The sequence below is a fragment of the Acipenser ruthenus genome, chromosome 32 (assembly GCF_902713425.1).
Source record: "Acipenser ruthenus chromosome 32, fAciRut3.2 maternal haplotype, whole genome shotgun sequence".
NCBI classification, from domain to species: domain Eukaryota; kingdom Metazoa; phylum Chordata; class Actinopteri; order Acipenseriformes; family Acipenseridae; genus Acipenser; species Acipenser ruthenus.
The window spans coordinates 4,046,971-4,061,601 of record NC_081220.1 but is presented as its reverse complement, the minus strand read 5'-3'; the positions used below and the strand labels follow the sequence as shown (position 1 = coordinate 4,061,601).

Below are 14,631 nucleotides of genomic sequence, written 5' to 3'. Positions count from 1 at the left end.
ACAAATGTAGAGAAGCAAAGCGACAGAACGTTTTGCATCGTTTTTATATTGGCTTTAATAAAAAAAGTTTGTCTCTGTTAGTTATTATAGTTTAATCTTGAGGTTCATATATTAAAAGGACAATATAATTATGCTGAGATGGGAAGTAAATGGTAACCTGATAAACATTTACTGTGCAGACTATTTTGTATTATTTATAATAACTTTGCAGAACAGAAAGCGAATACGAGTGTGTTCCGAGGAGATGCATGCAAAGCCGTGTTCTTAAAAGTCTTAAGAATTACTGTTTGGTATTCTGTCCTTAACCAGCAGCCTGTCTGTTGTGAATAAATTATATATTGAATAAACACGAAAATAATGTGAATCAGATTATTGTACCTTTTATTGCAACTGCGGTACCAGTCAGTAGAGCGAACATTGTAAAGGTGTAGATGAGCTGAAACCTGCAGACAGAAGGGGTACAGTTTTAAAAAGGTTGAACACCACTGTACTATATATAACCTACATTATACAATTATATCATTATACAATTGAGCATGGCAGCTTTTAGTTCAGTATTTCATTATACAATAATATTATTATGTATTTCTTAGCAGACGCCCTTAACCAGGGCGACTTACAATTGTTACAAGATACCACATTATTTTCTACATATAATTACCCATTTATACAGCTGGGTTTTTATTGGAGCAATCTAGGTAAGGTACCTTGCTCAAGGGTAGAGCAACAGTGTCCCCCACCTGAGATTGAACCCACAACCTTCCGGTCAAGAGTCCAGAGCCCTAACCACTACTCCACACAATGGAGTATGGCAGCTTTCAGTTCAGTATTTCATTGAAGGTTTCTGCGTTTTGTTGAAGCAATTAAACTTACAGAAGTTCCGCATTTCATAAATTAATCAATTCAATTTTCTTAACTGTGAGTGTTCCAGTGTGGTTTGCAGTTTATGTGACCGAATACATGTGTGTGTGTGTGTGTGTGTGTGTGTGTGTGTGTGTGTGTGTGTGTGTGTGTGCGTGTCCGTGTGCGTGTGCGTGTGTGTGTGTGTGTCTGAAGGCTGCAAAGCTGCAACCGAAAACAAGCCAGACGAACATGCATGTTTACGCATTATCACGCAGGGCATCTTATTCGTGCAATCTATAATAAACTTGTTTTCATTCTTATTTTCGGGAGTGGGTGGTGTAATCATATCTCGACAAAAACAACAGGGGTCTTTGGGGTTTTGGAGTGTGGCTTGTGTTTCACTGAGAACATCGAGAGCTACATTTTAGACGCTACCAAAACCGCACATCTTTTGTATTTTTCCTCGCAGTCTCTGCGCTGACACAATGGAAACTCTTAATGCGAGGAATATAAAAGGGTATTAATATGAAACAGGAAATGACAAGGAGGCCTGCTCGAGGCAACCGGTCAAGCCAGAAACCCACAAAAAAACAGTACAATTTAATTGACATTTAACATGTTTAAGTAGGTGCCATCGCTTCTCTCAGTTCATAGCTTATCAGAACCATGCTGCACATTTTTATCACGGTCACGTTGTGTTTGAAAGGTATGTATATTATTATTATTATTATTATTATTATTATTATTATTATTATTATTATTATTATTATTATTATTAACGCCTTTATCCAAGGCGACTTACAACGATTATTAGTTGAGCAAGGCGGCTTTAAAATTCAAATACAGTGTAGTTTACAGTAACTGCAAATTATACTACTAAAGTACAATATGAAATAAGGTGCAACAAGTTAGGATTATGGGATTAATTAGAATTCTGGCACCGTTACCAGCTGATGTTTCATTGTATACAATGTTAGTATTGAATAATAGCACACAGTTATGATAGGTTTTATATTTTAAAAAGCTGCTATAAGGATGCGGCGGCATGGATATCCAGTTGAGTGTGTAGCTTAATGCTGTGGAAGTATGTATTCTAATACTGTAGACGCAGCATTCAAACACAGAGGATACCAGCAACATGTGCGGCGTCTTTACTGTGTCAATAATATACACGACTAGGACGTGTTTAAAATCCGTTGCGTAAAGCTTTAGCTTTTACAGTGTAGAGGCACACTTTTCATGATATATTCTTCATCCATAACTTCAATCATCCATAACCCTGAGGTAAAAAACATGTAAGAAAGCGAGGTAGGCATCGGGTCAAACGTTTGTCTAATTAAAACATTTTCTTTTATGTTTAAGGATGTTGTGTGTGTGTGTGTGTGTGTGTGTGTGTGTGTGTGTGTGTGTGTGTGTGTGTGTGTGTGTGTGTGTGTGTGTGTGTGTCAGTGTGTGTAAAAAGTCACTGCATATCTCCAAAAATGTTATTTTCATTTTATTCAACAAGAATACAATTCCACACCCCTGTACTCAAAAATGTCCAATAGAATTCATCTCCTTCCTCTATAGGATAGTATATATGTTATGCTTAAAAGTTAGTTAAGTTTTGCTGCTAAATGTCGACATTCAGCAAGGAAAACTGTAAATGTCAGAAATAAACATGATAACGTTTCACTTCGGACAATTACCGGTAAATCTCAAGAATAATCAAATACTTTGGCTAATGGCCGAATGTGTCACTTTCGCGCATTGTATGGTTTCAGGAGTGTATAACTCCAAGTGACACAATAGTCTACCATGCTGCAGTAACCATGTTGAATTATTTAATTTGCATTTAATATAATTATTTGTCATCAAACTACTACGTATTTGGAATACAATATCCTTCAACACCATAGTGAATTCTTTTATACGCAGATTTACCAGAATGTTGGTTGTTCTACAGAAGTGGATTACAGTATTGTTCAGTACCATGTTTAATTGCTCAATGATGCGTTACTGTAAGCTCATTAATTATTATTTTGTTAATAGAAAATATGTATGTAGAAATAAATATATTCATCGACATGACCATTTATATGCAGGAATAAATACATTCCTAGATGATAAACCTGAATTTACTAATACATTTCGGTAAATCATAAGATTAGCCGGTAAATGTCCCAGAAGCAATTTATTTCTTCATTATTTCGCACATTTACCACCTTATTTAGTAAATGTTGACATTTACAGGTAAGATTTAAGACTGACGAGATTCTGACTTTCAAGTAACTCATCTACTCGAAGTGTTCTGAGCTGAACATAAACACTGAGGTAACTTAAATGCACAGCTCATAAAACATCATTCATACTCAATTCTAAGTGTATGTTTGAAATTGCCTATGCTAATTTAGTGCATCTATGCGATGTGTTTGTTTTATTATTCCGTTTATTGGAAGCACTTTGTTTCAAAGGGCACACAATACATTTACACATAGCACACATGACACATATTACATGGTAATAATGCAATTATTGCACAGCAATGCAATATAACCACGTCTAAAACGATTGCAATCTTGTAGTCTTAATACCTGAATCCCTTAACCTAATATATGATACTTTCGCTAAACAGTAATTGCCTCTTATCTTAATTACATTGGAATTACACAGCTCTGGCCAAAAGTTTTGCATCACCTAGAATTTTAGGATTGAGACATAATTAGAAATGTGTGTGTGTGTGTGTGTGTGTGTGTGTGTGTGTGTGTGTGTGTGTGTGTGTCTATATATATATATATAATTGTTATATTTTATTTAACATCATGTTATCAAAGAAACTACAAATTATATCGCAAAAGTCTACTGAAAGCCATGATAGTATTTCAAGTTAGATTTCGAAATGTCACATTCTTTAATATTTGTCAGATTTTCGTTAAGTATGTGGAAAACAAAGCGGTATGTAATTCGTATGTTAAAGTAATTTATATTCAGCAGGTTTCTTACGACTGAATGAGTCAGTTCTATAGGGCGGTGCAACACTTTTGGGCATAGCTGTATACTTGCTTAATATTTGCTATTCTTAAGTTGTTATGTAATATAAATATGCGCTGTAATAGCGAGTGTTTTCAATGTTTTGTACGTATCCCAGTTTATCGAGGAGAAGGTGCTTTGTTGCACCAGACACCGGCTCACCAGTTTGCTGCGGCTGGAGACCTCGTGGAGACTTTCTGTTCCTCCAGCGCGTGCGTCGTAGACACGGATCTGCTGCGCTGGTTCATGAAGAAGGACAGCGAGGTGATCGCTCTGAACACGAGCTGCAAGGCAGGTCCTGGGTGCAGGGTCACTACGAGACGAGCGAGCAATGGGGACTGCGGGCTGACCATCCGGGGCGTGCAGCCCGTCGACTCCGGGGTATATTACTGCGCTGAATACAGTTCTAACGCCCTGGAGTTTTCCAGTGGATCTTTACTCATCGTCAGAGGTAAGAAGAAGCATTACAAAGTTACAAAGTACGATCGATAATTAATTACATGTACTGTAAATACACCGATCACTCTGCTTTCTAGAGTTAAACGGGTGCAATTCCTCGTAGTTGTATTAGCCGGTTAGGTGCCTGTTAGATCTGTGTTTAGAAATAGTTCACAATCAATTCGAATTCCTAAATTTAGATAAAAAGGCTCCAACTCCATTTTAAATGAACGCAGATTGTACTATCAGTGGGACTGCGGTGCAGCTGATTCCGCTGCTGTCAGTAACTGCACAAAACAAGTTCTTCATATAAATACCCATCCCTGATCTTTACAGGTTCTTCATATAAATACCCATCCCTGATCTTTACAGGGTCTTTATATAAATACCCATCCCTGTTCTTTACAGGGTCTTCATATAAATACCCATCCCTGTTCTTTACAGGGTCTTCATATAAATACCGATCCCTGTTCTTTACAGGGTCTTCATATAAATACCCATCCCTGTTCTTTACAGGATTTTCATATAAATACCCATCCCTGTTCTTTACAGGTTCTTCATATAAGTACCCATCCCTGATCTTTACAGGGTCTTCATTATTATTATTATTATTATTATTATTATTATTATTATTATTATTATTATTATTATTATTATTATTATTATTATTATTATTATTTATTTCTTAGCAGACGCCCTTATCCAGGGCGACTTACAATCGCAAGCAAATACAAAAACATTCAAGTGTTACAATACAAGTAATACAATAAGAGCAAGAAATACAATAATTTTTGTTCAAGTGTAACAAACCACAATTCAATATAAATACCCATCCCTGATCTTTACAGGGTCTTCATATAAATACCCATCCCTGATCTTTACAGGGTCTTCATATAAATACCCATCCCTGATCTTTACAGGGTCTTCATATAAATACCCATCCCTGATCTTTACAGGGTCTTCATATAAATACCCATCCCTGTTCTTTACAGGGTCTTCATATAAATACCCATCCCTGATCTTTACAGGTTCTTCATATAAATACCCATCCCTGATCTTTACAGGATTTTCATATAAATACCCATCCCTGATCTTTACAGGATTTTCATATAAATACCCATCCCTGATCTTTACAGGATTTTCATATAAATACCCATCCCTGTTCTTTACAGGGTCTTCATTTAAATACCCATCCCTGATCTTTACAGGATTTTCATATAAATACCCATCCCTGTTCTTTACAGGGTCTTCATATAAATACCCATCCCTGTTCTCTAAAGGTCGGTGCAATATAAATATCTATCCAGCCCTTGTGTTAAAGTACTGCAGTCCTTCGGGGTTTCTTCCTGGCTGTATAATTTCTACTGGTAATAGGAAACCCTAAAGGCTGCTTCCAGTATGCAGCTAATTTTGCTTCATAAAGTCAAATGAAACCTGCTGAATAATGTTATGTTAATATATTGAATTACATACCGCTTTGTAGTTTTACATATACTGCCAAGAATTGAAAACTGTGATATTTCGAAATCTAACATGAAATACTGTACTGCTATTATGCCTTCCGCTAGACTTATGCAATATCATTTTGTAGTTTCATTAATTACGTGATGTTAAATAAAATAATTATGTTCCTATAGATTTTTAAAAATAATTTCTCAATCCTGTAATTCGAGGTGATGCAAACCCTTTGTCCAGAGCTGTATATGTGCTGGTTCTCGTTTAGGGTGGTGTGTTTGGTTCATCTGTTATGATCAGGCTTGAAAATAATCGGAAGAAAGTTCAATGAAACGCTGCTGAGTGGAGGTGCGTTTTAATATCCCTCAAGTGCAAAATGCCGCCCATAGTTTCCTAAAAATAAAATGATGTGAAGCGCGTAAAAATATCACTATAATGAATACATTGAAGTCCTCATTGAACACGTTGAGCCCTTTTGCAGCCTGGGGAAAGTTTACTCTAAAATGATAAAAACTAGCGACAGAAGAGAAATTATTATTGAGCTCAAATTGACCGTTCGTATTTGTATAAAGTTAATATTGTTTAACATCCATGAGCAGAAATCACGAGAGCGCAAGAGCAATCTGACAAAGGACTGCGAAATGAGTTGTTCTTAAAATAAACATAATTATAATATGTTATGTGTACAGGTCTTCGTTTTTGTGAAGTTCCACTAGAGAGGCATTTATTTATTACTAATACATAATTTTGTATAATCATAAATTCACTTTGTTACTCTTCATCCGTGCAATAGCTGCTTGTTTTACGAATTAAAAGAATAATTAAGTGAGCAGAATATTTCAGTTGTAGCCACCTATAAACTGTGTTCAGGAAAGACCTCGGAAACGTGGTCCGCAATGCACAGCTGGTGAGATTTTGTTTTTGCAAGTGGAAAGTCAAAGCGCCGCGAACGTTCCAGAAGTTCAAAGGTTCGTTGCCAGGCGGAGAAGAGAGGGTGCCGCACGTGGTGCTGTCCAAAGTCCTGACCCATAGAGCGCTGAAAATTTCCAGCTCTAGTACATCCGGGGCTTGTTAGCTGAGGTCTGCATAGTTTCTGCAATGATTCTTTGTTTTTTGAACGTGTTGGGTTCCTGAATTAAAAAACTTTTAGAACTAATCTTGTCTGTACACTATCACATAGCCAGCTAGGAAAACAAGACAGATAATATTCAGGCCTATATGTCATTTAAATATATTTATGTATTTATTTATGTGTTTATTTGTTACATTTTCAGACAATTCCACACAAAATACTACAGTAACGGTCATGGGCCCCTCTGTCTCCGGCAGCGCGCTCGATTCCAAGGGGACTCTGACATTTGTGTGTCTGGTCCGGGGTCTCTCCTCGCCCGCGCTCCGGGTCCAGTGGTTCTTCTCCGGTCACCTGGCAGAGGGAGGCGCTCCAAGCTCCTGGATCGAAGGGCAGAAAGGCGGAGACGGAGAGAGCTACAGCGCCACGAGCTGGCTGGCAGTCCCGGCGGAGACGTGGCGGAGCGGCACGGTGTGCGCCTGTGCAGCGCAACTGAACTCCAACACCGTCATCCACAGCAGGGATATTTCATACCCAGAATACAGTAGGTCTTCTAGTAGGGATTGATAAATGCACGCTGACGTGGAACAATACTTTGTCAATAGCACCAGTAATGTGCAGTATTGAATAGTATCAACATTAACTGGTACATCTAGAATAATACAAGCTTACATTTAATTCTGTTTTCTCTTTGAAGTTATTAATAACACCATATGTAGATCATTTATTTTTATTAAAATGTTTTAATTCTGATTAGAATATACTAATCCTATGATTATTACTACTGTAAAAGATAAATTAAAATATAGAAAGATTGATTTAAGAAAATAGCTGCCGTTGACACGCATCTTAGAGCTATTGGGCAATATATGCGGATCAATCAAATGTAATGTTTATATTATAACACATGTTAATAAGCACTTTTAGAAAATGTTGTTTTCTATCATCTTTACTTTGTAACCAAGTATTTAAGATACAAACAGAAATATTATGCAACAGATTGTAAATGCATTTTAGTATGTCAATGTTTAATGTTTATTTTTTGTGTATATTAATTATATTTTCCAACACTGCAGGTATATTGTGTGTGTCTCTATAGAGCCTGCAGTTCTCATATCTGCAGGTATATTGTGTGTGTCTCTATAGAGCCTGCAGTTCTCATATCTGCAGGTATATTGTGTGTGTCTCTATAGAGCCTGCAGTTCTCGTATCTGCAGGTATATTGTGTGTGTCTCTATAGAGCCTGCAGTTCTCATATCTGCAGGTATATTGTGTGTGTCTCTATAGAGCCTGCAGTTCTCATATCTGCAGGTATATTGTGTGTGTCTCTATAGAGCCTGCAGTTCTCATATCTGCAGGTATATTGTGTGTGTCGCTATAGAGCCTGCAGTTCTCGTATCTGCAGGTATATTGTGTGTGTCTCTATAGAGCCTGCAGTTCTCATATCTGCAGGTATATTGTGTGTGTCTCTATAGAGCCTGCAGTTCTCATATCTGCAGGTATATTGTGTGTGTCTCTATAGAGCCTGCAGTTCTCATATCTGCAGGTATATTGTGTGTGTCTCTATAGAGCCTGCAGTTCTCATATCTGCAGGTATATTGTGTGTGTCTCTATAGAGCCTGCAGTTCTCGTATCTACAGGTATATTGTGTGTGTCTCTATAGAGCCTGCAGTTCTCGTATCTGCAGGTATATTGTCTGTGTCTCTATAGTTCTCATGTCTGTGGGTATATTGTGTGTGTCTCTATAGAGCAATGCCTGGTTCACTACAGTGTCCTGGGAGGCTGTGGTATTGTGCTGGTCTGTGTCCTCATCGGCAGTCTTACCTGGGCTCGTTCCTGGAGCAAGGAAGGTATTATATACTTCTTCATGTTAATTGTACTATATATATATTAACTATTTTAATTAAGGGTCGTGGGTTCAATCCCAGGTGGGGACACTGCTGTTGTACCCTTGAGCAAGGTACTTTACCTAGATTGCTCCAGTAAAAACCCAACTGTATAAATGGGTAATTGTATGTAAAAAAAATAACATGATACCTGTATAATGTGATATCTTGTAACAATTGTAAGTCGCCCTGGATAAGGGCTTCTGCTAATAAATAAATAATAATAATTATTTCTTTTGTTTAGGTCAAACAAATTCATATTCGGCTAATGAACGGTATGTATTGAATAAAAGATGGAACTTTATTCCAAAATAATCATTTTCTTAATCATTTTATTAATGGCAATAGCTGACATTGTGGAGGACTCAAAATAGCAATTGTGATGCAGAGAAAATTAATAGTAGATTCCTGTGTGGTTTATGTGATATAAAAAAATTAATACATGTACAGTACTATCATTTTTCTCTTTACCCGGGTTTGAACTCGTTTGGAGAATTCTGCCAGTACTGAACATGCTTCTGCAATCCATTAAAACCATGTGCCAGTGTGACCTTTCAACTCTGCTAGCCTAATAGATACATATAGAGGGCAAATAGGTGGGACCAGAGAGTTGAGAGGTCATTTTGTCACATGATTTGACTGGAGTGAGGAAGGCTGTTTATACTATTTGGACACTTAAAACAATAAGGCTTTACTTCATGGCAAATATTACTAAATGCAAGCAAAATAAATATTGACCAGAGTTTATTTTACTTCATTAAAAAGTCTGTCACTAATAAAGTAATAGACATTAGTGTCTCACATTAGGATTTTAAATTGACTTTTTTTCTCTGATCAGTTGAAAAAACTGCAAACTACCAGCATGGGAGATAAAGGGTTGGTCAAACATGTTCCATTTCATATCAAATAGACAAGGACTCTTTATTGAAAATTGTCACATCAAACTGCAATCTCATAGGTTTAAATTGACGTTTTAACTTCGACAATAATCCATGAATTCAAGCAATGTACATTCTGGTGTAAAATATAATCAGACACAGTAAAGAAGCCTTTCTACAGTGATTAATATCCGTGTTCACTTCATATTATACAGTTAGTTGAGTGAATCCCTTATAATATATTGATTTAGTAACACCTCTATATCACATGAATGAAGGTACTCAACAAGTCAAGAGTTGCTGCTGCTTCAGTCACAATGCTGCTCCAGGTGTTGCGATTCACAGGAGAGACGGCGTGGATCAGCTCTTTTAAAAGATTTTAGCAGCAATATTTTCACAGATAAATATCATGGTTGATATATATGTTAACGTAATATTATTCAGCAGGTTTCATTCGACTTTATGAAGCAAACTTAGTTATTTAGGGTGATGCAAAACGTTTGGCCATAGAAACTGAAGCCCGTAATTATTCTATTTTGCAAATAACCTATTTTCCAAACGTGCAAAACACTGATGTGCCCACTTAGTACACCAAAGTACACTTGCTGATTAAGACGTGAGGATGAGTAAAAAACCACCCTACACTAACCCCAGAATAGTTCATCTCGTCACACATTTCTAGATCGAACTCCAATACAAGTTATGCACAGATACAGATTGGATATAGGCATTATAACAGAGCTGTGTGATCTGCTAAAGTCTGATTAATCTCAAACAGCCTGCAGTCACGTTATACCTGTGCCTGTAAAGGTTACAGCAGCCCTTCATTTTCATGCAACGGGTGCCATCCAGACAACCTGGGGACAGATCTGTCAGTCTTCTGTCTCAAAGATACTGACTGCTGTCACAGATGCACTTTTCCGTAGGGCAAGGGAGTATAATATTTTCAGTTGAGGATGTCAAACAAAATACAACCAAACACAACTTTTATCAGTTGTCTGGCTTCCCAAACGTGCTAGGTGTAATAGATTACACACATGTTGCAATATCCCAAGATTCAAGGAATTAAATTGCTTTCTGAAACAGAAAACATCATCATTCTTTAACTGTGAAAGTTGTATATGATGCTCAATGTATTGTCACAGATGTAGTTGCCAAGTACAGTGCAGAACAGAGAACAGCGCCTTGTTCACAAAATTCGAGCAGGAGCTTCTAAGTGGAGGCTGGCTAATTTTAGAATATATTAAATACGTAATTAACATATGACTATTCTAAAACATATGTAACAAATGCATATTACTGTTTAACATTTGTATTATGATTTTTCACAAATATACAGAAACATTCAGATATTGCATGTAAGGGATATGAATACAGTATTAATATTGTATCAGATTGTGATATTGAAATAAATTAAGGATTTTTTATTATTATTATTATTATTATTATTATTATTATTATTATTATTATTATTATTATTATTATTATGTAATTTCGCAGATGCTTTTATCCAAAGGACTTACAGAGACTAGGGCGTGAACTATGCATCACAACCGCTGTTTTGCGTTTTAAGCCACAGAATATTTTTTTGACTTCTTTATTTCACCTTTTTATGGAAGAGGTTGCATTTATCTTTTCGGTTATATCCTTCCTTATTTTAAATGTGTCAGTGGCTCCAGACCTTTTGCCGAAAATAAGAGATTGATGTGCTAAAATCGAGCAGTGTGGAGTAGTGATTAGGTCTCTGGACGTTTGACCGGAGGGTCGTGGGTTCAATCCCCGGAGGGGGACACTGCTGCTGTACCCTTGAGCAAGGTACTTTACCTAGATTGCTCCAGTAAAAAAAAAAACAACAACTGTATAAATGGGTAATTGTATGGGTTAAAATAATGTCTTGTAACAATTGTAAGTCGCCCTGGATAAGGGCGTCTGCTAAGAAATAAATAATAATTTTTCCTTTTTTTCCCCCATCGTTGCGACGACATGTGTGCTTCCTCTTTGTTTTCCAGTTAAATGCAAGTCCAGACTGTTGAAATGTGACTAATTGGCTTCTTACGTAACCGGAAAACCAATTTCCGTTTCAATTGAATGAGTCATAAGCCGTATAGAAAGATAAATAAAGACGTATCATTTCCTCTTTAAAAATGCGCCTTCTGAAAATCAGGCCCTTAGTGTACAGACGTCACTAATTTCATTCCGAGTCGGAGTTTTTATACAGTAGTTTCAAGACATGAGATTCTAGCTTTTCATTTTCTGAAACAAAAACGAGAATTACTAGATTTACTTTGTTTAATGCATTTGTTTATTTGGTTGGTTTCACAGCCCCCTTGTGTCTTCTGGCTTTGCTTAATTAGACCGTTTTAATTCTTCTCAGCTCCTAAAAAGTTAACTTGAAATCTCAAACCGTTTAAGAGCTGGAACAAATTGAAAGGTCTAATTAAGCAAATTATTAGTTCAATTAAGGGTTCAGTTCAGTAACTGAGAACTCAGCTGGAACGAACACCAGAAGACACAGGGGGTCCTGAGGACCAGGTTAGGGAAGCCCTGGTTTTATGGTTAAAAAACTCAACTTAATAAAACTCACCATTCTGTTAAAAAAGAACCCCCCAAAAAACATGAGTTCTATAATTCTACTGTGCCGATATATTACATTGTGAAGTTTCCTGTTTTAGCACGTGTGATTTAGCATTGCCCATTGTCAATTTGAAATTGGTGTTAGTGTTTAATATACTTAGCTAGCCAATACATACTAACATGGGGTCACTTTTTACAGAGATGACGTCACACAGACAGCTGTGAGGTATAAACACCAGACTGCAGGTAAATACACTATATTATTTAATCTTGATAGATATTCATTCTCAGACATGATATTGTGGTGTTTATATATTACACTAGTATCTAACATCTGCAGTGTGTCACTATGAACCTGCTCTTTTATATTACACTAGTATCTAATACCTCATGTGTCACTATGAACCTGCTCTTTTATATTACACTAGTATCTAATACCTCGTGTGTCACTATGAACCTGCTCTTTTATATTACACTAGTATCTAATACCTCATGTGTCACTATGAACCTGCTCTTTTATATTACACTAGTATCTAGTACCTCATGTGTCACTATGAATCTGCTCTTTTATATTACACTAGTATTTAATACCTCATGTGTCAATATAAACCTGCTCTTTTATATTACACTAGTATCTAATACCTGCAGTGTGTCACTATGAACCTGCTCTTTTATATTACACTAGTATCTAATACCTTGTGTGTCACTATAAACCTGCTCTTTTATATTACACTAGTATCTAATACCTCATGTGTCAATATAAACCTGCTCTTTTCTATTACACTAATATCTAATACCTCATGTGTCACTATGAACCTGGTCTTTTCTATTACACTAGTATCTAATACCTCATGTGTCACTATGAACCTCCTCCTCTTTGTTTAGGCAGGAACACTAAGAAGCCAGGCTCTGGTGCAAGACAGCACAGCGGTGCGAAGCTGAGAGCGGTACACAGTGTGGTTATTACTGCTGTTATTGTTATTATACTAAAAGGCTACATCACTATAAAGACACTGGATTGGCTCTTATTGAAGGCAATGTAAAGCAATCTTCAATATTAAGGCCCACCATCTGGAGTCCTAAACCATAAGACCAAAACCTACAGTCATAACATTTTGTAAAAAAGAAATTGCAAGACATGTGATGTACCTTGTTATGATAACTTACTCTAATGTTGTTAACCGCAAAAGTTAAGTCTACATGCAGCTGTGAATTCTGCAAATACAGCCCTTCAGATGCTTTAATGAGGCTTCAATATACAATAAGAAACGGAAGTATAAAAATGATACATTGCTTGGTGTTTTTTTTCCTACCAACTGTGATGATAAAGTGGCTCCATTTTATGTGTTGAGCTTCATACCCGGAGTGACGTTTCACTGCTCTGATTATGGGCACGTCTAACTTTACTGTCCTCAAAACAGGACACAGCAGTTTGTAGCCAAAATGAAGGATTGAACATTTTTTTGAAGAAATATTGATTTAGAATGTATCAGATTACATAAATGCATCCTGTGTTCTGATTTTTTCAAAGAAAATGCATTTGGTACTGAATGGGTTGATATTGAGGCTTCACTGTAATTGTGTTTGATTGGCAGGAGAGAGAGGATGTGCAGTATGCCAGTCTGGAGTTCGACCGGCAAGGACGACGGTGATGATGTCACCCCCACGTGGAATGAGATACACCTGTCTCGTGGGATAATCAACTGTGTTCCTCCACACCTGGGGCTTTCTGGGAGCTGATATATAGTAATATGCTATAGATTCAATAAACAGGTTCCCTTTTCTTCTGTTGAAACCTGGTTCTTGGCTTGTATGTTATATAATACATTTTGTCCAGGTATTCATGCTTATAATGAGGATCACAGAGCTACTCCATACGAGCTGACCTGTATAGCGGAACTCAGAGTAAAGAAATGAAGCTACTTCCTGTTTAAACTCTATCTGAACAGGTAGCATTCTGAAGAAATAAAGACTCAGTTATAAACTTAAAAAATAGTGTTTCTTATTTTAAAATGTAAATAAAAAACCCTGTCCTGTCCTTAATTAGCTTCAGTCAAGCTTTCCCCTGCACCCCTGGCCATGGAGGACAGCATATGGTGCTTCACAGGCTTTTGATAGAAACGCATGAGAAGTGAAAAGTTCAACTACACAATGATAAGGGGGTGCAGTGATAACACTGGAGCTAATATAAGGAAAGGGATTTTAAAACTACACTCGCCTTCATTTCCAGTCAACACTGGAGTATGCATTCTAAACATTCTGCTTGGAATTGTAATTGGGGAACCCGTTCTCAACAACGAGGGCCCATGTTTGCCAAGGATGCCAGACAGTTCTCTGGTCTGCAATCATTGTTCTAAAACCAGAGAGATTGGATTATTAGTCAAAAACAATAACGCACTGTTGTGATGTAGGACCTGTAATCATAAAGAATAACACACTGTGTTGTGATATAGGACCTGTATCAAGGCTCCTGCGAACA

General features: G+C 36.9%; 1 protein-coding gene across 1 annotated transcript; it reads left to right on the top strand.

The window, feature by feature from the left end:
• Positions 1 to 1,265: 1,265 nt before the first annotated feature.
• Positions 1,266 to 14,145, top strand: LOC131703272 (signal-regulatory protein beta-1-like). The gene is made up of 8 exons (XM_059006381.1): positions 1,266 to 1,549; positions 3,971 to 4,303; positions 7,020 to 7,358; positions 8,563 to 8,664; positions 8,945 to 8,975; positions 12,352 to 12,398; positions 13,038 to 13,099; positions 13,748 to 14,145. Exons 1-8 carry the CDS (start codon positions 1,510 to 1,512, stop codon positions 13,802 to 13,804), a joined length of 1,011 nt encoding a protein of 336 aa, XP_058862364.1. The 5' UTR covers positions 1,266 to 1,509; the 3' UTR covers positions 13,805 to 14,145.
• Positions 14,146 to 14,631: the final 486 nt, after the last annotated feature.